At 38.0% G+C, this 26943-nt stretch overlaps 1 protein-coding gene across 3 annotated transcripts in view; it reads right to left on the bottom strand.

Annotated features, from left to right (window-relative positions):
- stxbp6 (syntaxin binding protein 6 (amisyn)) overlaps nucleotides 1-26943 on the bottom strand; it is a 69231-nt gene that overhangs the window by 16243 nt on the left and 26045 nt on the right. For all 3 annotated transcript variants that reach the window (XM_085441065.1, XM_085441063.1, XM_085441064.1), the window contains exons 3-4: nucleotides 1056-1186; nucleotides 725-890 (exon numbers count right to left, since the gene is read on the bottom strand). In XM_085441065.1, the coding sequence (XP_085297191.1) occupies nucleotides 725-890; nucleotides 1056-1186 (297 nt within the window). The remainder of the gene's footprint in view (nucleotides 1-724; nucleotides 891-1055; nucleotides 1187-26943) is intronic.

Raw genomic sequence — 26943 nt, 5'->3', positions numbered from 1 at the left:
CTGGGGAATGCGTTTTCATAAATATTTCTATGAATAATACAATAGGCTGAGCAGTTCTCAAAGATGAAACTTGGAGGCAAAAACAGATCAATATCTGATTAAGCCACCCAGGATGCTGCATTGTTACCATCACCACAACCCACCTACAGTAAACAAACCTCTTACGGCAGGGAAATTACCAAGTATGGTGAAAACATTTGGCAGCTGATTATGCAATGACTCGTTTGATCAGCACCTCCTTGCTTGTTAGTTGGGCATGAAATACACTTTTTAAAAAAAACAAACAAAAAAAAAAACAGAGGTTAGTGTTCAGTTGAGTGTTTGCTCACTGATTCAATACCAGTGTCAGAGTTATTTTAAAGGGTAAAAATCATTCAAAAACAATGATTCTCATCAGGCATACAGCAAAATGTGTTAAAATAGGGAAAATTATTATTTAGTGTTCTAGTGTGTGTTTATATGTGCTGTATAACCAGCTGATCTGTGCCAGACGCTTTGAGTCACAACTGATATATTTCGTTGGACATCCTCTTTGACCTCACGTCAGCAGAGCGCCCAACAGATGCTGTGTACGAGGAATAAGCATGCATTTTCATACACACCAGGTGCTGTTTGTCATCATACGTAATTAGATTCAGACTGGCTTACAGCACAGCATGATAGCAGCGAGTCTGGCGCTGTAGAGCCAGTGGATTTTGAAAAGTTTTTTTTTTTTTCGTCTTACCCCCTAGCAGTTTGGACTGACAGTTGACAAACTCTGGCTTCCGTGCTGAGCTGTAACGCTGGCAGGTGTGGTGGAGAATCTGGATAAAGGTGCACTTCTCCCCTGATGAACCAGCAACCCACTGATCGAAAGCGGTATCAAACATCAGGTCAAACTCCGGACAGTCCTTGGAACAGCAGTGAAAGGGAGACACCAATAAGAAGTGAGAGTGTGTAGTAAGGGAAAAGGAACAAGAAGTAACTATAAGAAAATTGAGAACGGAGTACATAGCAACATGCTTTGAATTAGCAATACTTGTGTTCACTGGGAAAGGAGAAGGGAAATTACATACTTTGTTGGGGTCAATGCCGTTGACCTGCCGTAGCTGGTCAATTGTCCACTGTGACCTTTTTACAAAGGCAGATGATCCTTGGAACTGCTTCACCTTTGTGATTGAAACATGGGATGGTTTCTTGTTCGTCACTGTAGAAACAAAAGCCAAACAAGAGTAAGGCCTAATGGAGCAATAATTAAAACAACATTAAATTTCAGAGTACGAGGTTTCTGTGTAACCTGTAGACCCCATGCACATGATTCCCAGACAAGTTTTGATTAGGAAAATTGGACAGCTCAGGTCATCACATGTGGAATATTAGTCAAGCAAAAGTCACGAGCTTCCTTTCTGTAGGCGGCAGAAACAAAGGGATCCATTAACAATGATTACTTCGCTTCTAGAGCCAACAGCAACAGAGACCATGATAAACATTTCCTATTAGAAGACACAGCCTAACCCTGAACAGATACGCCCTGTAAACATGGCTTTTTTATTATTCATACCAATCTGTGTGCAGTAATCTTATATACAGTAAACTGCGCTATAAATTTCTGTTGTGCTCTAACAACATAATGCCATATTTTTTACTACACTACTTTGAAAAACAAAGTCTTGGCTATATTGTTTCTGTCACCAGAAAACAGTGTGGGACACAGCTCCGGTCTCTGCACTGATGTGATGTATTTCTTCTGCACTGCTGACTAAAACTAATTGAAAGACATAATATGAGCTCGGTGGGGGTGGGGTGAGGGGCATTTAAACAACTCGCCAAAAACAAATGAATAAAATATAATCTAAAAGTGCTTATTAGGTGCTGGGGATTTTTTAATCAGTAACTTTAGTATCTACAAATCAGAGTTAATTGCCAGCTGGTTGATAGCATATTCTTTCAGGTATTTTATGTGTAGTTTAGTATATATGACTAAGGCTTCACTCAAACTCCTGTCCTCAGCTTCCCCTCCAGTTATCCAAGCATTGCAGAACATATGTTTATATTGCACTTCTGTGTTTAACTGTAGGTTGGCATTTGAGAATAAGACCACCAGATTTCTGTAGCGCGTCAAGGCTTTTAGTTTGGACAAAATGTTCAAACTAAAAGACTGTATTTTGGAGCTCTGTGTCATTCTCAGGGACAATTGGTCCTGCGCTGCTTTTTTAACCCAGGCAGCAAAGGTCTGCTTCCGCTCTCTCATATCCTCCATTGTGTCATGTCAGAGAGATGGAAGTGTGTGGGTCACTTTCTCTGCATTCTCTCCAGTTTTTTACCCTACACTTCTTTTAAAAAAAACAAAAAACCCCAAGACTATGCTGTTCCATTTTCCCTGTTGTTCTGGTTCACTTTTTGAAAGACTTTCCACACCTGTTTCTGGAAATGGAAAATAAAGGTAGGGCTGAATGTCAGGCCAGTAAGCAAACTCCCATGAGATGAGAGATCTTTGGATACGTTTTGTGTATCCATTTAGACAGCTGCAGTTCATACTTGAGTTGCTGGCCCGGGTGGAACAGACAGATAGATGAAGACAAGCATTTCTTCTTCTTTCCTACAACACCTTCCTCATCTTTTCTTTGAGAATTTCAATCAGATAAAGAATCACAACCATGATTTACAGATGAACAGAATGATCACATCTGTCTTGTGTCACAGTGAAGGCTAATAGGAGCTCTTGAAAGCAGAAAATTTCATAAAGCAGACGACAGGCTCGGTGTAATGAACCAATGTGCTGAAGGGTAGAAATGCAGAACCTAAGGTCATTCACTTCCCAGCGAGAATAATTTATCTTTTACTTACACTGGTGGCAGATGATAGGCTATAATACAGAGCCACTACTCTCCTCAAAATTATCAAGTAGAAATTGTAGAAAATGGCCTACTCGTCATGGCGCAGGAATTAATCCTTATTTTCTATTATCAATGAATGTCATTTTTTCCCCCCGAATTAATTCAAATGTCCTTTCTAAAAAAAATGTAATTTCAAATTTATATCCATCTTAAAATGGGGAAAAGTGGGTTATCCTTATCTTTTCAGCATTTTGATTAATACGGTGCAAAAATCTTAAGCCACTCTTCATTTCTCTGTGCTCTGCTGGAAAATGGGAATGGTGCAATGATATATTGAAATGTGAAACATACACTGAAATCCAGTGTATTGGGCAAAGATTCAATGGCAATGAATTTGAAAGTCAGTATTTGGTTTAAATGCCTTCAACGCAGCCTGAACTGTCTTAGGAAAGTGTTCTTTTAATTTCTTCAGGGAGTCTTCAGGAATAGTTCTCCGAACCTCGTGACGGACAAAGCTCCTTTTTGGATGTTGGCTACTTTTTGTTCTGTTCTCTCTCTAGATGATCCCACAATGAGTCGATAATGTTGAAGTCTGGGGAGGTCAACAGGGTCAATGGGGAGGTCAATGCATTACTTAGTGTTCCACTGTGCGTTTTTCTATCCAGGTACTCACTTACTGCATTGGCAGTGTGTTTGGGCTCATTGCCATGATGAAAAATGAAGCCAAGCAGATATTTTACAGATAGCATTGCATAACAATAAAAATCTCTTCTGTGTTTCTAATTTAATCAATTTCGTTATTTCCCCATGTAGCGTCACATGCATCTTCTCAAGTCCTGGGTCAGGTCTTTGTTATATTTTTCTTATTTCTCAAGGGTATGACTTTTAAAATCCTGTTCACCTGCTGTAAATAGTTTTTCAGGCCTGCAAGCTCTTCTGTTCTCTTTCATTTCTCTTTCTCTTTTTTTATTTTGTTTAAGGACACAATGCACACCCTGCTGAGACACAGGTCAACAGGTCTTTCAGAATCAATTTGTTAGTGCAAACATTCTTTGTTGTTATTGGCATTTTCAATAGATTTAACCAAAGAAATGTGAACGAATGTGATTTTGCAATAGATACAGTTCAAAATTGGTCAAGTTTTCTGTTATGTGAACACAACACTGGTCCATTTCCCTTGAGTTAGGTGCCTTTTTTATGCTTGAATGGTTCACAGGTCATAGGCTCCAGCGCCCCCCGCGACCCTGAAAAGGAGAAGCGGAAGCGAATGGATGGATGGATGGATGGTTCACAGGTCAGTGTTAAGTGGAGTTACAAGGACTGGACTAAAATTGAGCCAATGTTCAAAAGATTTTTTTATTAAACTTGAATTTTAGATGCAAATACAAAGAAATTAAGGTTGGCTCAAGATTGATAAATTACTAATCTATCAAATGTTAAGCATGATCTGTCTCTTTATTTGGCTGAAGATGCCAAGCTCCACAATGAAATGTGACTAGAAATCCTTTTCACAAAATGTATTCTGACTCAAAGCTGAACAGTCAGTCACAGCAGGAGAATGCAACATGCTGAAAAGACACCAAACACATACACCAACAGTAGCTTTACAATATACTGAAGCAGCCACTGATGTCAAGGCTCATTGATTGTAAATTTCTGCACCCACAGCATACTGTGTAGAACACAAACGATGATAAAAATAAAATCATGTATATGAATGAGTACGACCCCTCAAGCCTGAGCAGCTCTGACTGACACATTCTTGCATATACACTGACAAATCACTGGCTTTTCTAGTCAGGCTGCTTTCAAAGTAATCACACTGACTCCAGGATTAGAATAACGCAGAAAAAAAAATTATATGTCACATGAGAAATGCACACCAAATGCATACTTAATCATCCCTGGTTCACATGAAGAGGGGAGAAAAATTACAGCAAATTTAATTGGGTGGCACTGTTTGCCTAAGTATCTTTTTCACTATACGATGACATTGCAATGTGACTGAACTACTGAAATGTGTGAAAGAGAGCCGCTGTCTCAAGGCCATGGAGCTAAATTGTCAAGGCATCAACACAGAGATCTTAATCAAACTGCCAGACACCTTTGAGCCTCTCAAATCAATTTCATATTCAGCTGTTGACTCCCACCTTGTCTGAGTGGCTCCCTGGAATATTAAAACAATTACTGAAAGTTCGAAGAGCTGGCGTTATTGAAATAGCAATCAAGGACGAGAAAACCTATACTGAAGCTCTTGTAATAAATGAACTTTAAACTGCTCTCATAATAAATATATTCACTTAGACACCAAGTCTGGAGAACAGCACACTTTAGCAAAGTAAAAAAAGTAAGGAATTTATGAAGCATGTTGAACCCATTTTATCAATACTTAATATCCAGTGTCAGTAAGCTTGTCTTTTTGTACAGTATCATGTATCACTGTTCTGCTGATTATAAAACTAAAAAAATGAATTTTTTAGATGAGTGGTTATGTTGGGTTTCTCAATTATTCTGTTCACTGAGTTTGAGTTATTGTGATAATACAAAGATGGATGAATACATTATCCCTTCCTGAACATAAAATGAACAATCTGTAATGTGATCCATTTCTCTCAATTTTACTGCAGGAGTCACACCCTTAAAACATTATTTGTATCACAAGCTGAGACCGAACAAATAACACCTGACTAACTAGTGCAATTAAAAGCCAAGAGATGACCACAACCACTGAAAAGCAGCCAAACACATTGTTTCTATGTGGGCTGGCTATCAGAGGAAGGCCATGCTGAGGTTCCTGTCTGACTATTTTCTCATGCTCTGATGGTGACATGCTTTCACTTCCTCCAGTGGATCCCTTGTTGTGTTTGGCTATGTGCAAGTAGTGCTGCCTGAAGGGAAACCCGTACTGTACATTTCACCGACTGCAGAGATCAGAGGAAAAATTCCTGGAATCAACTTAACTTCAAGGAAACATGACCCCAGCTGTGGTTGTTAATAGAAATGTGAGCATGAGGTGGTGTTCTGGCACAGGCTGTAAACGACATAACAGATCATGCAATGATTGTGTGCATTACCGATTGCATATTGGCATTGTTGGAAATATCAAATAGAGTACTATGAAAACAAATGTTATCCAGAAATATTTTGGTAAACTAACAACATTATAACAGCTGGAGAAAATGAAAAGAGCAGACAACGAAGTGCCACCCACATAGGCATAAAATTAAAACCTTCCTTCCCTTATAAAAACACAGCATCATCTTCATGTCAACACTGACACTTATCAAAAGCGTGCAGCCAAAGGCAAAGAGCATCAACAGTTTGGCCCAGCACAGCAAAGCTTTGAAAACTAAAAAATCTGAGAATAACAAAAGATCACATCAGATATGGAAGATAATGTGCACAGTCTGGGAAACGCTGTGTTGTAGTCGAGTGTTTCATCACTCACCCACCAAGAAGAATCTAAAGTGTGGCTAGATGAGACACTCAGCTTCGTCCATAAACAAAATTCTGTCTACTTCACTTTGTACTGAGAGGCTGTAGTCATCTTGTTATATAGTTGTTATATCAATGTCATGATGTTTTTAATTATTTCACTTCTTTGTTTCCCTTCTTCAAAGAAACCCATTGCAGCATCCATCTCAAACAGGTCGGCTAAAGACCTCTTGAAAATGAGGCTCTTTCCATCAGCAGTCAATTGTCTATTTACTCCAGCGTTAGGCACATGCAGTTGCCATAGCGATTTACATTTATATGGCAGAAAGAAAGAAAAGACACTCTAGATGTCCATGTGCAAGTTTTTGACACAGTCATTGATACAGTAAGAAAAGCTAATGGATGCTAATTGCTGGACTACAAAGAAATACAGCGCAGCAGTTTGTTTGTCTTGGCTTGGGGCTTTTCTGTTTGTAACAAAAGAGTGCTCTCCAGGGATAGATGATATACTAAACATATGACGCCACATTAGTCATTATTAAACCCCAAGGCAACTAAGAAAAAAAAAAAAAACATTGGGAAAAAGTTCAAAACTTGTTTATCACTGTTTAAACGCATAGTTTTTATTTATCTCAGCAATTAACCTTTGGCATTTTTCAGCTGGGTGTTTAGCTCATTTCACCTTTAAACTGTCTATTACAATACACCCTGCTCATTCCCCTCTTCTGCCTTCAGAACTTCGTTAATTCTTCATGGCAGCGATTTAATGAAGTATCTGAAACATTCCCCAAAGATTCTGGAAAAGGTTGACATGACTGCATCATGCAGTTGCTGCAGACTTGTTGGCTGCACATTCATGATGTGAATTTCCAATTCAGACCACATTCTGCTGTTGTTGCCTATCTGCTGCAGAGTTTCATGTGTTGTCTGTTTAGAGATGGTCTTTTGCATACCTTGGTTGTAATGACCAGTTATTTCAGGTATTGCCTATCAGCTTGAAGCTCTCCGACCAAGCTCCTCTCACTTCATTCTCTACACTTTTGGTGTGTACTCATGGTGTGTACTTCAGCAGTCCATCGTGACCATGCAAATTCACCACGTTCCTGCCATGCGATTCGTTTATAAATGCGTTAACAAGCCGTTAATAGTTGTGACTAATAAAGTGACTCATGAGTGTACGTGAACTACATATTTCATGACAAGAAGATCTATATTTGCAGATTAGGGGTTTCAAATACTGGACCATCCTCTTTCTTGGTATCAAGAATGAAAGGTAAACATTTAAGCAGTTTGGTCAACAGGTTCAGTTTTGTTGTTTTTTGTTAGAGCTGTCGTCTGAGGGCATGTCTAAGACTTTTTTCTCCATCTGGGTCCGTGATTACAGGTCTATTTTAAAGCTGCCCCCACTTTGCTCGAGTTGGAACACACTGTGATCTTGAGAAAGAAGCTGTCACGCCAGTGAACCACTGCACAGGCTAGACTGGCAACACCAGCCTGAAACAAAGGCCTCTATAGTCTATTCATGGCTTTGAAAACAAAGTCAGTGCTGTTTACAAGTTCTTCTCAGTCATGACGGTGCCATAGCAGTGACAAGGCACCAACAGTAAAAGGGAGACCATATGATGAATATCGGCTATACAGATTAGCTTTCGACTCTTATCAGTGACAAGTTTCTCACACAACAGATACAGACAACATTAGATTAACATCGCACAAACAATAAAGCAGTTCATCCCATGACAATAGTATTACAATAATGCCCTTAATCACAACACAGATTCAGTTTTAAGTGACAAAGCAACTTGTATGACTGAAAATATTTTATTGCTTGGGATGTTACAATAGCAGAAATGCAATAACATGTTAAAAAAAAAAAAAAAAAAAAACTCTGAATAGGTATCTGATATGTCTATACCTGCTAGTGTCGGGTCCCTTGCTGTCTAAAACAGCAAACAGGAGACCAGGATTTATATTGGGGAAAAAAATACAACAGCGCACCACTTTCAGGTCTGCTTAAACTGAATGTTAACTAGAGAATGAATGGATAGCATTTATATAAAAATGTGTGCATCCATCATGTTCAAACAATATGTTCGAAATAAAACAAGTGTCCTTGTTAGAAGGAGCTTCTGAAAGTCAACTTGTTCTTTCATTTGAGCTAAGAATTTCAAAGCCAAATGAGCTTTTTAAAAAATGCACATTGTTGTAGATGCTTCTTGCCTGGAGTCGCATCTGTTATCCAGCCAGTTATAACACTTACCCAAGGACAACACATTAAAAGGATTCCGGAGGCTTAACAAATCGTGTGTCAGCTATTCAAACCTCAAACTCTCTTCAGAAGCACCAAAACTTCTTTAGTTCAGTTCAAATCAAAGCCACTGAAGACGTTTTCATGAGTATGGCTGAACTTTAGGCTCCCCTTTTGTTTTGCAAGACTACAGAAATTGATCATCTTCTGTGTGTAATATATGCCAGTTTTTTTCTGTTCACGCAAAGATATACAGGCAGGTGACAAACAAAACAAAAACAAACATTTGACCAGATTGTTTTATGCTTGGCCGGCAGTAGAGCAAAGGCAGTCCATGCATTCATGGACATCCCGCCTACCTGCAGTGTCCTTGCCGTCAATGGAAGCAGCATCAAACATACAAAACCTAGAGTGAAATCAGGAGTTTCCACTGCAGACACTGTCTGTACGTTTCATGTTGTATTTTTAATCTTTGATTTTTTTTTTTTTTTACCACACTTCTTCCATTCCGGGTGAACTACGCTGTAACCGAGCCATTTGTCAACTGCATGGATGGAGAAAAATGAAAACCGAACGCAGATGAACACATTTTGGGGAAATGATACTTAATAGTGAAGCGATTCAGTGCATTTGCTATGCTGTGAGAGCATTTTGCTGCCATGCCTTGAATGCACTTGTGTCTGCAGAGAGGATGCTTCAAAATGATCGCAAAAGAGCACCAAAGACCATGAAGACCATGTTGTTCCAGAAGCAATTTCAGGAAAGTAGTACACAGTGTACTTTCTGTGTACTACTTTCCAATAAAGTAACTGCAAAAGAAAAACATTATCAAAAAATATTAAGTAAAAGAAACCCATTTTACTTTCCATAGCGACAGATCAGAGCAGTTGTCTTTTTCATCTTCTCTCCTACTCCTGAACACATCCAGGGAAAAAACCAAAGCCTCTTGTGAGGTCTGTATTCCCTTGAGCTCATCCACCACCCACTGCTCCAAGGACTCCGCTATTCAGGCTAGGCTCCAATCCACATAGCAGACATTCCTCTGGAGCCAGAAACCAGGGATACAAGGAAACATTTTATTACAATGAGGCCTTACCTACAGTGGTGATGTTATGGGATTTAAAAAAAAAATTATTCCACATTATTCCACTTTGCTGAAAAAGTAAGAAGTGCGCAGCGAGAGTGAGGGAGATCATAAAGTAAGGTCGTCAGGTTTTGTAATACATTCTCATATCTCTGTGTAGAAAAAGATAAAACGCATACGAAATGAGTTGCATGTGCCAAACCTTCTGGTGCACATTAATAGGCAAAGACCTCATCGCAACCCAATCTGCATATCGTCACACAATAGCAAGAACTGGTATATCAAACAGTCAAAACAAGGCACATTCCTCCACACTTACTCCTTCAGGATTGCCTAAAATGATTTCCCTGGAAAATATGCGCTCAAAGTAAAAACATCTTGTGTCAAACTTGGGTTCAATAAGATCTGACAAAATTCTTTATTTAGTAATAACCGGGTTGTGAGCCCAGATGAACGGTGCGTTCAGCTAAAATCAAATATGTTGTTTATGATCCTGAGACACCTCTTGAGGAAATGCTGTAAAACCACCAGTTTTATTATGTAAATCGTCCTCTTATAGCAAGTCCAGCTTGCTATAATTTTATCCACTGATTTTAGAAATACTAGAGTATTTATTACTTGTCTGGGTAGTCTGACTTTCTATTCTGTGATTGTCCATCAGCTCCTTAAGTTGCTCACAGCTGAAATGACAGTTTGATTTGGATTAAATATGAGTGAGTCAAGCAAGTGTATTCTACCTTTGGCACTAAAAAGTGAAATCAAATGAATCAAAATAGTGTTTTTCAAGCTTGTTGCCAGATTTCATTTCCCAGCCCATCTGTTCTCTTTCAGACAAGGTTTAGTAAAGCACTGACTGTATGCAACATTGAAAAGCATTACTGCACATTACTGCACTTCCTCCAAATATCCAAGAACCCATACTGTTCACTCTTCGTACATTTTTAAAAAAGCTATAAGGAGAAAAAGGAGAGGAAAAGACAACATTCAAAAGATGATTTTTGTCTGATTTTTTTTTAATTTTTTTTTTTTATCTAAAGTACAAGTATGCCAAGTACAATGCCACAAGGTTATTTCTTTCTGCTTTGATACACCGTTTACTTGTTATAAGATTAAAGCTAACAAAAAAGGGATTGGCATTTGTTTGATGTTCCCATTTAAAAAGGGTGTGTAGGCTTTTGTTCAAAAGTATAAATCTTATGTACAAGCATATCTACAAGTTGTATGTGAATCCGGATGTGGTGTGACACCTGGATCTGTGTGTGTGTGCATGAATTTATGCGGTTCAATACATCAGGAGTTTAGATTTGGCTTGTACTGATGCAGACAGGATCCTTGCTAATTATGTGGCTACAGGTTTTACAGAGTAAGGTCAGTACATGTCCACAAAGTCGAAAATGTAAATCTACATGTAATATTTTCACTGTCAAATATATTTTAGTGGGGCTTATTATACTGCATGAATACCATAGATGAATTTTGAAAATTGTAGTAACCACAACTGTCATAAACACAGCTAAAGAAACTAAACAATTAGCAAATAATGCACTTTGCGCAGAACAGAAGGCTCCATTATGTATGTACAACAAAGCTCATGAGTTATTAAAATGGCATTTTTAAATTAAGGCAACCTGGAGTAGTAAATATTATTTTAAATAATTTAATTACATTTTTATAATTGTATTTTTTTTTATTATGTCACATATTCTTAAAATATTGCTCAATCATGCTTCTTGTTCTCTTTCTTATTCATTAAAGTCAATTTTCATTGTTCCATAATGGTAAAAGTAAGTTTGCCTAATTTATCAGATTTTATTTTCAGTTATGGTTTTGGCCTCCAAGAAGAGAAGAATTCATTTTGTCTTCAGTCACATGCTTTTGGCCCTCTTAAAAGTCCAGACTTACTTACTGTTTAGTTCACCTTATGTGGTGATGAAATGAGATTTATCTAAAGAAAGTCAATAAGTTTAACAAGGTTTCTGTGGGAGCCTAGCTCCATGTCACACTTCCCATGGCTTTCACACTGGTTTCCCATGGCGTGCAAGTCTGCGGCAGCCTCCATTACGCCTTTATGCTCCCATACACCTCAGGTGGTGGACACTGTGACTGACAGGAACTGGTGGTTGCCCTTGTGAGACAAGCTTAATGATCAAAAACTACGCCTTGTCTGTGCCTAACCACCGACTAGACAACCCTGTGCCCCCACCCATGTCCTCCACCTCCACCAATTTTATTGCCCCTGTTTAATATAAAGTTTAAAGATGCTGAAATTTAAGGACAAATAACAAAGAAAAAAAATTGCCATAATCGAGCAGTCCAAAAGAAGCAAATGGATCAAAGCTTCTGTTTTTTTTTTTTTTTGAGTACTAAAAGGAAGTTAGTCTCCAATAAAAAGATATGGCTACAGTCACCACGCAGTTTGTAGTGCTTGGAACATGATATTGTAACACATTCAGTATGTTGATAGTCATTAAAAAATGATTATTAATCTGATAACATATTGTCATTTATAATGAAAAGTTAGGACGGTGGCAACAAAACATCTAATGAGGTTAATTAGTAACACAATTGTGTCCAAAGTGAACATGTTACAGAAGCAGCATTTCAGAAGCAGAGTATAGCAATAACACTTTCCAACATCATATTGCAAAGAATTTTCAATAGCATGGCTCCACTGATAAAGAACCCCTGTGCTAAACTAGTCTCCCAGTCCAGATCCATCATCCTATGAAAACATTTGGTGCATTATGAAAAGAAAAATATGACAAAGGAGGCCCCAGACTGTTGAGCAGCTACAATTCTGTATCAAGCAAATATGAGAAAGAATTTTTCTGTCAGAACTACAACGGCTTTTCTCAGTTCCCAAATGCTTGCAAAGTACTTTTTTTTTCCACTTAAATATAGGCCCTCACTGCAAGTAATTGCAGACCATTGTTGGAAATGGGCATGCAAAACACAAAAAAACAAATGCTCCTTTCTAATTGACCCAAAATCTGACCACCAAATTGAAAATGGAAATAGACAATTAACTACAGGAGTCTCAAAATGATAAAATAATTCGCCCATTTGTTCGGTAGTTAAAGTCAATTGAAAAGGGAAAGTTTATTCAAATTACATGGGTGAGGAAATTAATTGCTTTTCCCTTCATTCCGTTTAAATTCATCATCCCTGTTCTCAGGAACAAAGGAGGAGTGGAGAAAAAGATTAATAATGCAGGATTCATAACAGAGGTGTCAAGGGAGGAAACAGAGGGTGATCTGGCCACATAAACACATACAACAGTACACTGTGAACATGTGTGCAGTGATACATTAAACCAGGTTTCAGCTTGACACACAGCTCTGTAATACAGTCTAGATCTGTATGAGATATACCCAAAGAATAAATTAGGTGCACAGCTTTACTGGAGAGTGCTGTAAATCTAAAGAAAATGAAAACACCAAGGTAAAAGAGTCTGTACTCTGAGTTATTTAAAAAAAATAATAGTAAATTCAAGTCAAGCAGCATACTGTTTTACCACAAGTGTAATAAAGACATTACAAATCAATCAATCGGAGACCCTTAACAGGGTGAATACTGGGACATTATCAACAACAGCAGACCTGAAATACAAAGTATCCATTAGGCTTGACGACACACGCTGGATATTTATTTTGACTTTCAGTCCAACGTAGAAAACAGCTTTCCTCCAGCTCACAGTCTCAAACCAAACACACATCTAATTGAAACTGATAGTTTTATAGTATGACTCAGGTTGTAAGAGTAAATCGGAGTGTTATGACATTGTACCGCATCTTGAGCTGAAACTCATCTCCAATTGAATAGCAGTTGTAGAGCAAAGGCTGACGCTGCACTCCAGAGCACTGAGTGAAAGGACACAGTGAATATGAACCCTGGGGGGGGAGGAGGGTTTGTCACAAACACCCACACATGTAAATGGTGTTACTGAAGGGCACAGATTGCGTGAGCATGCAGGAAAAAGTTTCATTTGTTTCCGCAGTCAATGGCTTTCCATCTGGTCTTCCCATGAATGATGTTCCATGCAGTAGGAAAACAGCTGGGGGTTGTGAGATTGGTATTAAAGTATGAGATCATTCCTTCCATGTTTAGCATGGAGTCATGCAGGAAAAAAAAGAGAGAATCTTATAACCCTAACAACTAAAAAGAAACATGTCTTTAAAGTAACCTCAGGTGTTCTCACATTCTACTTAAGAAACATATGAGAAACCAAACAAATGTGCATTTTCTCCTGTTTGTATGTGTGTGTGCTTGGCATCCCACTACTGACACAGTGTGTATTGATACCGCATTGTCAGGGAGCCTGCAGGGGTGCTATGCCATGCCCTTAATGTGAAATACCACAGTAAAGACCACCCAGGGCTGACAAAGGAAGTCTGAACAGAAGACTGGCATCTCTGGCCTGGTGACAGGACACAAAGTGCCAGTCCATATACTGTTTAACCTTTGACTCATGACAAGCACTAAACATCAAGTTGTCTAACTGCCAGGTGTTGGCCTTAACACATGCAATGAAAACTTGATGTACAGAAGATATCTCACTATATATTATTAGTATACCAAATCTCTCGTGTTAAGCAAATACTGTTTTAAATGAAAGTAACATTTATAGATTTAAACAGAAGGCAAATCCAAAGAATGTACAATAGTATTCTCATTACAAGTCATTAACATTATTACATCCATGCATTTTATTATACTTTTCTTTTCATGACAAACATTGATCTTTCCCCTCGCTGGGAAGAAAAAGTCAAATCTGTTTCAATGCAGCCAATATACCAGCTAGTATATCCATTGTTATTTGAATTTTAGTACAATGTTTTTGTTTTGTTTTTTTTTTGTTTTTTGTTTTTTTTGGGGGGGGGGGGGGGGGGGGGGGTATTGGTTTATGAAATAAAATCTTTTGAATTATCTCAATATTGCATGCCCATTGTGTGCATACTAAGGTATTCTTGCCTACTTTTGGATCTGAGAAAACAAAAAATTAGATACAAATTCATCCCAGGAGTTTTTCCATCATATACAGAGAGGATTCTTCCGCCAGAGAAAATAAATGAAAAAAGAGGTCAAGAAAAACAACAACAACAAAAAACCCTCCCACATACTTGGATCCACATCAAAAACGGTGATTATGGCAAGAATGTCAGCACGAGTCTGTATTGAGCTCCACCAACATCAATATTAACTTGTTTGTTGCAGGTGTACAATCTGGATTACTCTGAGCTATTTTGATTGTGTTTGCTAGGTACAAATTAAATGCCGAGATCATTTCTGCCACATCTCCTGCAGCTTGATTTCAAGGTGGCGTTTCTTTGATTCATTTCTATTCCTACTTGGCAAAATCATGATTACCGTATTTCCCGGACTACAAAGCGCACCTGAATATTAGCCGCACAAGCTAAAATCAGGGGAAAATCCTGTTTTGTACATACATTAGCCGCACCTGACTAAAAGCCGCAGGTGTTTCAATGTTGACTTATCATATGTAAGAGAATATGCACAAAGCAAATTGTCAGGAAAGAGATGGCTGTTTGGAGACACATCACTTTTATTAATATTTTGAAAAATAAGTTATGGGTACATATTTGCACAACTTTTTAGGTATATGTACAAGTAGCGGTAATTACAAGTACGAAACATGTGCTGTGCTTCATAAACGAGTAACAAATGTAGTACATAACAATAACCTACAGCACACCAGAAAAATAGATTCAGACTACCTTTTAGGCTCAGGTGGATGGATGGATGTTTTCACACTTTTCCACGCTGTCAGATTCCACCGGTGGAGTTGAGCATAACTTGCTTTTCGCAAGTTTATTGCTGCACACCATCCACGACTCCCGCTGAACGCGTAGCGCTACTTTGAAGTTTGTTTTTCGTGCTACTTGTACGGCACTATGTTGCCTGGCGGATGGACATGTGACCAACATACCACTCTTGAACACCGATACTGTGTGTCTGATCACATGCCCTTCCGCCAGGCAACGTAGTGCCGTACAACAGCGGAACAAACAAAACAAATCGTCTTACGATATGACAAAAATCAGGGACAATCCATAGAAAAGCCGCACCTGACTAAAAGCCGCAGGGTTCAAAGCTTGTGGAAAAAGTAGCGGCTTATAGCCCGACAATTACGGTAAATGGAATGACTGCAACTTTGACTAGGGCAAGCTTTCTAGAGCTTATTTTAGTTCAATTTGTTCTTTGTTTCAATTGATGCAAGTTTGGACAGTAGAGCTCACAATATCACACATATCTCAAAAGGCTCTTGGCTCTATGATTGAATTTCTCAGTGGCAGGCCTGGAAAAGGTGTGAGGTGGTGGGTGGGGAGCATATGGTGTTTTTCGATATCCTGGTGAGGTTCACACCGGGCAGCGACTTCCCTACAGGGAGTACTGTAAATTCAGAGAGCGACTCCAGTTGCTCCTCTAGGTGACCTTCATTATCACAATTAACATGCATGCCACTCACAAGCACACTATACTGCAGTCAAATCTGCACTGTAATCACAGTGAGAGAAGGGATTGCCGAAAGGCCTGACACAGCTGGGCAGTGGAGAGCCAAAAAAAGTTTAAGAAGTGGGTCAATCGAAATGGGAGGAAATCAAAACTGATAAAAAGATCTTTAAAAAAAAAAAACAAAGAAACCTTTGGAACAAGATGACATGCCTGTTCCATATACTGTACATAAAAGATGGACATTGTGGACTGTGAAGTCAACCCAAAGTAGATTTGAGACAGATGCTGTAATTCAGATTATTTTGTACCATGCTCTTTTATTTGCTTGTTTCTGCTCTAAAGTTGGGCGTTTCTTCTTGGAAGGATAAAGAATTTTCAGTGTTCAGGTAGAATAGAAAAGCGTGTTTCGAACAATTTCTACTTCTGTAGTTGTTTTTTAAGATGTTACATAAAGAACTGTATATACAATAAACATCATATTGAACACCTTTTTGTGTTTGAACTTAAAATACATTGCAAATCATTCTTTCTGTAAGCATATAATTATACAAGTAGTTTTAGCAGGTTCCACAGAGGCCATCTCAAAAATGTAAATGTAAATGTGTTTGCTTTACTGAATTACTAAGAAAAACACAGAACACAATCAAAAAGCATTTTCATGAAATGGGAACTAATACTACATTATACTGTATTTATTCAAACAATTGAAACTGTGGTATCATTCAGTGCTTAACATTATTTGGTTATACCCTGTGTATTCCTTAGATTATATTATGGTAATGAGCCACAGTGCAAATGGAAACTGTATAATAGATCAGGCTCATCTCCCATTAATCTTTAAGAGAGTGAACTATATTGTCAAATTAGATACTTGAGCTTTCAGGGTAAGTGTGTCATTAGTTTTATTAAGATCTCTCACCGGTGTTCTGCTGCATAAACTTTGAAATCCCAAGAAGACAAAACTGTATTGTCTCTTTAAGCGTTATTGCAATATTTATTTCCACAATAAAACACTGCAAAAGACAATCATATAAATGAAAGCATTCATAAAGCTGGAGTCCCCCTCCAGCTGCTGAATTAGAGATGCAATGAAGTCCAACAATCTTACTAATTTAGCCGTCACTGACAAACAAGCAATACCTTTCTTTATATCAGTGAAATCAAGACAAAATGAGCAGCATTTAAATATAGGCTGTTACAAGCTTAACTTTATAATGAAGCTACTGACATAAAATGTTTTATTTTATGTCACATACACAAAATAAAAAATTTGTGCTGATCGGGAATTTCCACTGTTTTTCAAGTCAGCTCATTTTTACTTGACATAACTGTAGTCTACATCACCTTTTAAGCTGCATATTTTCTAGATGTAAAAACTGGGTGGATAACAGGAAAAAATGCTACACCAGTATTCAAATAACAGATAAATAATCTATATTATTTGAATATATGCCATTATCAGACATATGAAACAACAAAACAAACAGATTTTCCTAACATTTGTTATGTATAATAAATGTCTTTACTCATTTACAGCCTGTCTGATTATACTTGGGTCAACTAGTTGTTGCATCTGTGGCTTTCCAAACACGAGCTGCAAACATTGGAAGTGCACTAGGTAACGTCAGCACTTATAACATAGTTCAAGGGTGGTTCTCTCATCTCTTACTTTTTGAATTCTCATTTTATGGCCATTATAAACATTGATAAAAACAGATGAAAACTGCTGATAAAATCAGGCTACCAATAAATATGGTGGGATTCAACAACAATGCTATTAATCAAATTCATCCTTAATGTTTGTGAATGAAAAATATCTTTCTGAGAATAATAAAGTTGTGTCTGGTGAATCTTCTTAAAGGTTAAGATTGCAAGGTGGTGCAGGTCTTATATTGCCTATCACTGCCTATGTGTATCACTCAAAACCACTCAGTCTATATTAGTCATTAAAATAAATGAATAATGAACTATATTTATGGAGCTGCAAAGCCATTATACATATGCACTGATTTTTCTGGCATTGGCTTTAACGTCTTGATGCAAATCTGCCATCATCAGTCTGTGTCTAGAGCTGAAGGTCATCTGAGAGCGCTACAATCTTATTTACAAATCATTTTGGTTGTTGTCAAAAATCCTGGATGTTAAAAAAATCAATTTGAGAAAACAGTCAGCTTATTGCACAACAGCTAACGGGCACTTTATTCAGGAACTTTTGTTTGTTATTCTAAAGCTAATCGATCAAAGCAAAGTGAAAACAGAGACCATTACCTTCCAATTTTCACTGCCTTCTCAACAGACTTGTTCATTTACATGCCTCATCAGCTCTCATGTTCCAGGGAAAAGGCAAACAAAAACAAAGCTTAATTGGTCAGTGATAGTGTCACATTTCTAATGATACAAGAACAGAGCAATGCTAGGCTCCTTTGTTGTTGCAGCAGCCAACTTCTCACGTGTATTGATTTGGCCAGCTAACTCTTAAGACATTATAAAGGGGCAATTTTAGGACTGGCTCTGTAAGTGGTCACCACACAATCACACGACAAAGTTTGCTTTTCTTCACATCAGCGTTGGTCGATCGGGTGATTTGATGAAGCCAGGCTTTTCCCAGTACAGCACTGTTGTTTTGGACATGAGAAACACATTTTCTATCACTCAGTCTGAGCTCACCTTCTCAGTAATGGTGCCGCTTCTTCGCAATGTGTTTGTAAACCAACTCCAAGTTGAACTGTGCTAGTGTCATGGTCACTGCTGCTGTTGAGTTATCAGTGTGCGTGGGCTTAATGTTGCCAAACTTTTATTCACATGCTGCTCCTAAATACGTTTGTATTGCATGTCTGGTTTTAGTCACAAATGTGGCTTGCGTTTCCATGGCGAGCAATGTTTTAAAAGCAAGCATTTGTGTTGCAAATCTTTTAGAGTCAAATTACTTGAATTGTTGCAGCCCTACATTGTATACACTGTATATTTTCACATACTTTCGTACTGAAAAAATTGCTTATTTACAGGATACTGTTTCAGTGTCAGTTTGTTTAAAGCTGGCTTGCAATAAGTAGCAGCACAAGGTCAGATGCCAAACAAATCTCTGGTTTACATTAACTGTCTCCACACTAGACCTATAAGCTTTCATTGACATGCAACTGGCTGCTAGTTCATGTGTAACAGACACATGAACTAGCACCTCAGGTGAAACCAACATTTAGGCATCAATCATAAATCCTGAAGATCAAGAAAGCTTGCACACAAAATAACTTTTGATGTGAAATACTTAAAATTTTAAGCATTTCTGAAGCTGGTCGGTAGTTTTGCTTCTATTTTGTTAGCAGAATGTGTAATTGGAGTAAGGCCAGTGTTCAGTATTAGTATAGTTAGATAACAAAAACAGGTGGCACCAAGCTCTGAGCCTGTATTAACCAAGTCACTCCAACTTTGGGATGAGCATGTCTCAGATATTTCCCTACAGCAGACCATCACTATATAGAAATGCAAGGAATTTTCACAGCTTTACGCTAAGGTTTTAATAAACCTGTGACTGGTAAGCAGAACCAGGCACAGAGAAACTTTTTCCTTCTTTATCCTGTTGTGACAGAAATGTATATTTTTTGGCTCTAGAAATCAATTATTCAGCTTTCCACATTAGCAGCAGAGCATGCTATTATTTTCTTCTGTTTTTGTTATTCTGGCAGTGTCTGCTAATGTCAGGAGCTATACACATACCAAGCTGGATTCAATGTCTCATTAGAATGGAAAACCAATATCATGGTGGAAGTCGTTGTATTGCTTTGGTCATGAGGCTCTGTTCCTCAGTAGTAGTTATTCAGTTGATACAGTTTTACACCAAGAAATCATACAAATATAGGCAAGTGTGCACTGGTAGATTCTGAGTCTCTCATCATTTCAACATATAATAAATTAATATCATGTGCATACCAGCTTTTGTTTACAATAAGAAACAAAAGACAAAGAGAGAGCTCACAGGGTTCACTGTCGCCAGTTTATTTAACTAGGAGCTAAGAAACAGAGCTGTTTTCACCCATAACCAACTGGCTGAAGTGGAGATGCAATTTCAGTCAAACAACCTTCAACATTACACTGGACTTGGAAGCTTGTTACCTTTAAAAAAAACAAAAAAAAACAAAACCCTATTAGCTTACTGAGTACCTTGTATATACTGTTACACCTAAAATATGCTCATTGCTACAACTTCATAGGCTAGTCGTTGCTCAGAGGATGCTGTGTGTACCCAACTTACTGCACTTTAGTTAGAAGAGCACCGTCCTTTCAAGATTCATTTTAAAAAAACTTGTAAATCTCTCCAGAAATCAAGATGCAGTTAGAGTACTGCAAGAGTTCTCCGTATCATTTAATAGCTATTCTTCAACTAGTGGTGTAAGGGTGTACTACAGCAAATCTACAATAGCTTTCTGACAGTTACTTTGCATGCCCTATAACCTCTGCATCTTCAGTAATGACTTCAGCAATTTAAATGTATTATAACCCCTTCTATTAATCATTGACTAATCACGAGACAATTAAACCATTTCATAAAGTGAATTCAAGTGTTAAACATGTTCTAATCATTCATCTGTGATTCATCAAAAGTTAACGGGTGGTCTAACTGTGCTTCTAAGGGAAGCCTGTTTTTGCTTTACATCAAAAGACTTGTCATTTTCCTCAGTAACACAGTGAGAAAGTTCTGAATGAAGGATAAACGAGAGATGAAGGCCAACAGATGTTGAATACAAGAAGAAGGTCAAAGATAAAAAAAAAATTTAAAAAAAAGATGTCAGGGTATGGGTGGGGAGAGTAAAGAAGACGATCAAAGAGCCATCACAGAAAAGGAAAACTCAATATGACGTGATCAAAGACACGACGAGGGTTAGCTATCTCCTTTTACCCCCGCTTGTTCAGTTAGAGTATGAGCACGACAGCTCAGTTAGAAAGAAACCATCACAGTTTCTTGGAAATAAAACTGTTATAATCGTCATGTACAAAAAACAGAAAACAGAAAACCAGCTTTGTGTCATAATGTCCCAGAGGTGTTCTGCCTTTTTGTTACATATAATCGCAGAAAAGAAAACTAACAGCCTAGTTTCGATTATATTTTCCATTTCATTTTGCAACTCTGATAAGTTCAGGAGACAAGGCCAAATTCCAATTCCATGCTTTTCTCTGGCAACTCTACATTTCAGTCATTTCACAACCACCACGAAATGCCTTGATTATAGAGCATTCTTGTTCAAAAGTAGCAAGGTAAAAATGAGCATGTTAGACACAGTAAAGCGTGCTAGTTATTAGGAGGAGAGAGCATAAAAAAGGTGTTTTCCTTTATATGCTTCAAGTTTGTAACCCCAACTTCATATAAGATTATGCTAACACTTTTTAAAAGCTTATTTTCAAACTTTCAAATGTAATTAGAATTCGCCAATTAAATAAAAACTCAGCGTTCCAGATGCAACAGAGTGGATTAAAACATTATGGGGCTAATATTGGAAGTCAGAATTAGAAAAGGAAATTGTGGCTAAACAGATGGGTCTAAGAAACTGCAACTGTGCACCCACCACAATTATTCTGACACTAATATACAGTAATAAGGTTTCTGAAACCTTTTGCATATTTTCTGCTTTTGACTTTGCCTCTGCATAATGAAGAGACACATTCAGAGCAATACTACATAGAACAATACATACACAAACCTAGCTCTCTTCTATGTTAAATAGTTAGTTAATTACTTCCCAGTAAATACTGACCTATCCATTATGATGGAGGTGAGTGGAATATATAATACAAAGCCGAGCTGTAGAAGTAATCACATTTTAATCTTGATCAAAATTTTGGTTTCCCACAATTAGATTAACACGTTTGAGTGATACTGAAAATAAAAGCAAAAGTGATTCAAGCACTTCCAAAATCACCACCAAACAACACGCCTGCATGAGTCAATCCCAGCGGCTTCCTTCACCATGACGCTTCACCAAGTTTCCTGGACTGGCTTGGACAAGTAATACTGTATTAAAAAGCAGACAAAACTCAAATGTGCAGCAGAGCAGAAGCCACAGAGATAGGTCCTCAAAGTGGAGAATGTTCTGTTGTTTGGAAATACAGCAGATTTAGCAGAAGGGACATTAACCACGAAGAAATCAGCGCCACAAAAGAAACACAGCTAACTTAATTCAACTACCTGAAAACACAGCACAAATTGCAGTATAATTAATGAATAAAGACTTGAATCGCCTAACATCAACTCAAATGTCCACAAAACTGAGCCTGCACACTGTATAGAGCTGCACAGCTCACAAAAATGCACTGAAATAACCAACCGTTCGCATTCCATCTGGATTCACGTGGATGTGAGAGCAATGTAATGTTTGTGTAACTTTTTTACCATCAAATCACTGAATAATCACAATCGCATTTATTTTGGCCATAATTGTGCAGCCCTTGTATAAAAATTCTACAATTACAAAATGTTTAAATAAGTTGAAAGTTAGTGGAGGAACTTGACTATGCCCTGCTCACCTTCTGTGACAACATGGCACTCCCTAAGCATGTATCAAAGCAATCTCAATGACCTCGACATCTCTGTGTCTTCTGCAATTGCAAAAAAGAAAGTGCTTGTCCAAAAAATCCATTATTCTAATCTCAAAAGATTAGCCTTTTGTCAGATAACCGTTACAAAGAGTGATATTATGGGAAGCAGTTCATTTACATGAGTGTGATTGTGCTGTAATGAGTGTGTGCATTTTCCAGAAGTGGGTCTGATGTTCCCCACAAGGTCCAATTACTCAAGCTTAGTAGATTCAGTGCTGTCTATTTGCATCAAAGCTGATCCACATCTAATGGGCTGACTGCAATGAACTCACAAGGATAGACTCATAAACAAGCAAATAAACATAGTACCAACGCCCAAATACTCCAGCATTAGAAACATTAGTAAAGGAGCACAGTGGATATATGTGCACAAAACCTCTGGCGACCTGCAGTACTTCAGAATCCCATGCTCTTGCGCTGCTTGAATCTAGCATAGCATGACTGCTCTATAACGTCACTCATTCTCTCCAGCATTTGTTCCTGCTTACACTCTCTCACTCAGTCTGCAGCTCATTTGTGGCCTTCGAGAGTTAAAGGATTAGAAAGACTAAGGACTAAGTTAGAATTTCTAGGAGACTGTTTTGGATACTGTCCCAATCACCGCCATAAGCACTGCACACTGTTAAGAGCTAAAGCTGGCTCACGTAGAATTAGCCTTAAGCACATATTACTCAGGGAGTACAAATCATTCTCCATGTTAACCTCCCTAGCAAAGCATGTTCAAAATAAATTTTGTTGATTGAAATAGTGCATCGTTATTGTAAATATAAAGTGGTGCAATTCCTTGTTACATACAGAAAATTTGCAGCAAGGGCTAAAAATACATAACACCACACAGTTCCAAATTCAACCTTGCATCTTCTCAAAGACTGTAGCTACAATCGGACGTGCTTAAAAGGCAAAATTCTTTTCTATTTTGGGGCCAAAGATAAATCCATTCTCCCTTTAAAGAGATTGATAGAGTTAACTCTAAATGTACTGGCTCAGCAATTCCACGTGCCTCACTTCAAAATCAATACTTAGCAGCTTTAAAATTATGTAAGAAACATCAGGCTCAGCAAGCATAGGACCATGGAATCAAATTCGCCTCCGAATTCATTACACCTGATGGTATCAACCGTGCTATGCATTATTCCAGCTTTTCACAGAGAAGCTTTCCCTTCTATAGGTTTTTAAACCTTCTTTGCTCCTTCTAAGACAGCTATGGCTCACCACATGCTGAGCATATCAAAGTACGGAATATTTCTGCAGAGTACGGGATAAAAAATAATAATTAGAATACATCAAAGACAAGTAGAATAATGAGTAGAGTTGTCGTAGAGATATGTGGATTATCATTCCATCCATCCACAATTTGTAACATATCACTATATTTCTGCATGTACTGTGTTAAACTATTCCCACTCCCTTTAAATTTTGCATGCACTGAGGAGATATTAAAAGGAGCACAAAGTAAGAGTATGGAGACGCAGCAGCAGCATATCTGCAGAGATACAGCTTTGTAAGGTTGTAGCAGAGTGCAACCTACAAAAGAATACAAGATGATGTACATTAATATTGGAGTTCTTAATTTCTGAATTATCAGGGAATCCCCCCCCCCAAACAAAAGAAGAAAAAAAAGAAAGGAAATTGAAAGGTAAAACTTGAGACAATGATTACAGTTCACAGAGATGGAATGAATAGCTCAGCAGTTCTACTTAAGTCTATTTATTTATGTGTAGAGGCAGTGACGGAGACCGAATGTTAAATATTTGCTTTGCCACAGCATTATTCAGCATATGCTGTATGCATTGTTCTCTAAACTCAGGGCTGGCTGGAGAGAGCCAACCAAATATTTACTGTGAGAGCTGAAAGGGCTTTTCTGCAAAAGGAACTAATCAATAATTTTCAGTCCCAGCCTCAATCACTTACAGAAGGTTAACAAGCCAATTCTTCTCCATGAGCAATGAGAACATATTTTTACAGCCGACAGTTTGGGGGAAAAAAAGAAGAAGACGCTGATAGCAGCATTTTATTTTTTCATAGGTATAGTGGGTAACGCATTTGCCTAACATAGATTTAACACAGAAGTATAAATCCAAAGTCTTAGGTAAAGCAAACCCTTCTGAGACCCTACACCAGGGGTCGGCAACATGCGGCTCTTTAGTCCTTATAGTGCGGCTCTGCGCGGTTTGGGAAAATAAATTAGAAGTATTTAGCTGAAGTGTATTTTATTTGTGTTAGTTATTTTTTAACTTGTAGTTCTAAATTGGAAGATTATTGTGACATTGAAATATGAAAATAAAATTATATTTTATTATTTTTTCCATCGCTCAAGCGTCACACTCGCGGAAGCCGGTGTAACCGCTGAAACGCCGTGCATTTATAGAGACTTTCAACCCCAGGTAGGCCAGTTATGGATCTTCGGATCCACATTATGTCAGCAGCTATTCTCCACCGTGAACTATGTTAAAAACAAACACCGCTCACGCCTCACAGATGACAGCTTACAGTCCTGCGTAAAGATGAAAGTGACTTCGTACAGCCCCGATTTGCAGACGCTGTGCGCAGAGGTTCACGAGCAGAAGTCCCATTATAAAGATATCACGGTAGAACCAATGATGTTTCCATCAACATGCTTTTCAGCATCTCTTTATTGACCACTTTTCACACACAGTTGCTGTACACACACAGCTGGCTGTAGCTTTTCAGCGCACAGCCCGACATATACCAACAACAGCACAGATAGCACAGACGTTAAGGCGGCGAGGCGTGATTGCGGGTGTCAGGTCAAGGCTCCAAAAGTCCAAAGGCGATATAAGGGTGGAGGCTCACAACAGTTTTTGTTTGCTACATGGATCATTTTAGTTCAGCTGGGTGTCTTTCCTTTTGTTATATTTCTTTAAGAGTTCAAAATGTGTTAATTACATAAATAAAATGTAATTTTCTCTGTAGCACTTCATGGTTTTCATAAGCAACACACCTTAGTTGTTCACAAAAAGGTAAAAAACAATATATACAGTGTTATCTTCATTTTAGATGTCAAAAAGTATTTGCGGCTCCCATTTTCTGGCTACTTTTTCACTGCAGTTTTTGTATGTCTCAAAGTCTCAATATCAGTCAGAGATTTACAGATGTCAGCAAATTCCTGGCCAAAACTACCAGAATGGATATGAGGGAATGTACAAAGAAATGGAACATCTAATATAAGATAAACATATTGGCCTCTCGGAAAAAAAGAAAAGATACAACAAAGTGTGAAAAAAAAGAAGTCCCAGGATTTTACTTGTTTCTCTAGAGGCTGATACATTAAAGACCAGGCCGTGATCACAAGGTCATTAAAAGGGCTGCAACAACTTGCCACCATAAGAGATATCGTCAACTATGAAAATTCATCAACGCAGAATTTTATTGTCGACACATCCTATTCTAAAACCCCGGAAATGTGCTTTTGTAACTATAGGAAGCTATGGGGAGAGTATTGCCTACATTGTCTGCCAAGACTTCACTCAATACTAATGAAGAAGAAAAATAGCGCAAACGACAAAACAGGAGGATGGCAGAAAATGGAGAAAGAGACTTTAAAAAATGTGAAAGCATTTCACAGAATAAAACAGTTATCTGCAGACTGTGTAAAGTGGAGCTTTCCTTCCACGACAACAACTACTGTAGTGCACAAACAGTTTTAGAGAGTTAAGTTAGCTTGCCTGTCAGAAACTTCTCATGGATCATGCAAGATCTTTTTCAGAGCCTCTGCTGTGTTCTGTTGAACTAGTATTAGGCACCAGCATATAGATGAGTTTGTCCTGTAAAGAGGCTCATGCAGCATTAAAATTTTTCCTGGTCATCATTTTCATTTGACGAGAAACAGGGTGATATTTACAGATGGGCAGACTTGAGCAGGTGAGGCACTGGAGCCTAGAACTGGAGGTTTTCCCCATAGGAAGTGGACATAAGAGTTATTGAAATAATCATCAACTAATCGATGAAAAATGGGCAGACTACAAAAAAAAGAATAATAGTTAGTTGCAGTCCTAGTAATTAAAACATTTGGTACCATGCACAAAACATTAACAACCTTTTGCACTTTTGTCAGTTAAGAAAACAGGCAAAGAAAACAAAGAAAAAGCTTGTAGAGTGATTTAGTTCTTAGGCTGCACATTATGCTTCTTGGTTAGATGCCACTAACCTAACTAAAGTCAGCATATGGCTTGTTAAGGTTAATGATTCAACAGCTGATCTCTTGAGACTGAATATGAAATAATCCCATTTGGACAAACTTTGTGTTACTACTTTTGTCTGCAGTCGTTGTGTGTGAA

The sequence above is a fragment of the Copadichromis virginalis genome, linkage group LG19 (genome assembly GCF_057382275.1).
Source record: "Copadichromis virginalis isolate Kocher_CV1m ecotype Utaka linkage group LG19, C_Virginalis_male_GT1.1, whole genome shotgun sequence".
NCBI lineage: Eukaryota > Metazoa > Chordata > Actinopteri > Cichliformes > Cichlidae > Copadichromis > Copadichromis virginalis.
The sequence above is the reverse complement of the archived record's forward strand: the minus strand, read 5'-3'. Positions and strand labels throughout refer to the sequence as shown.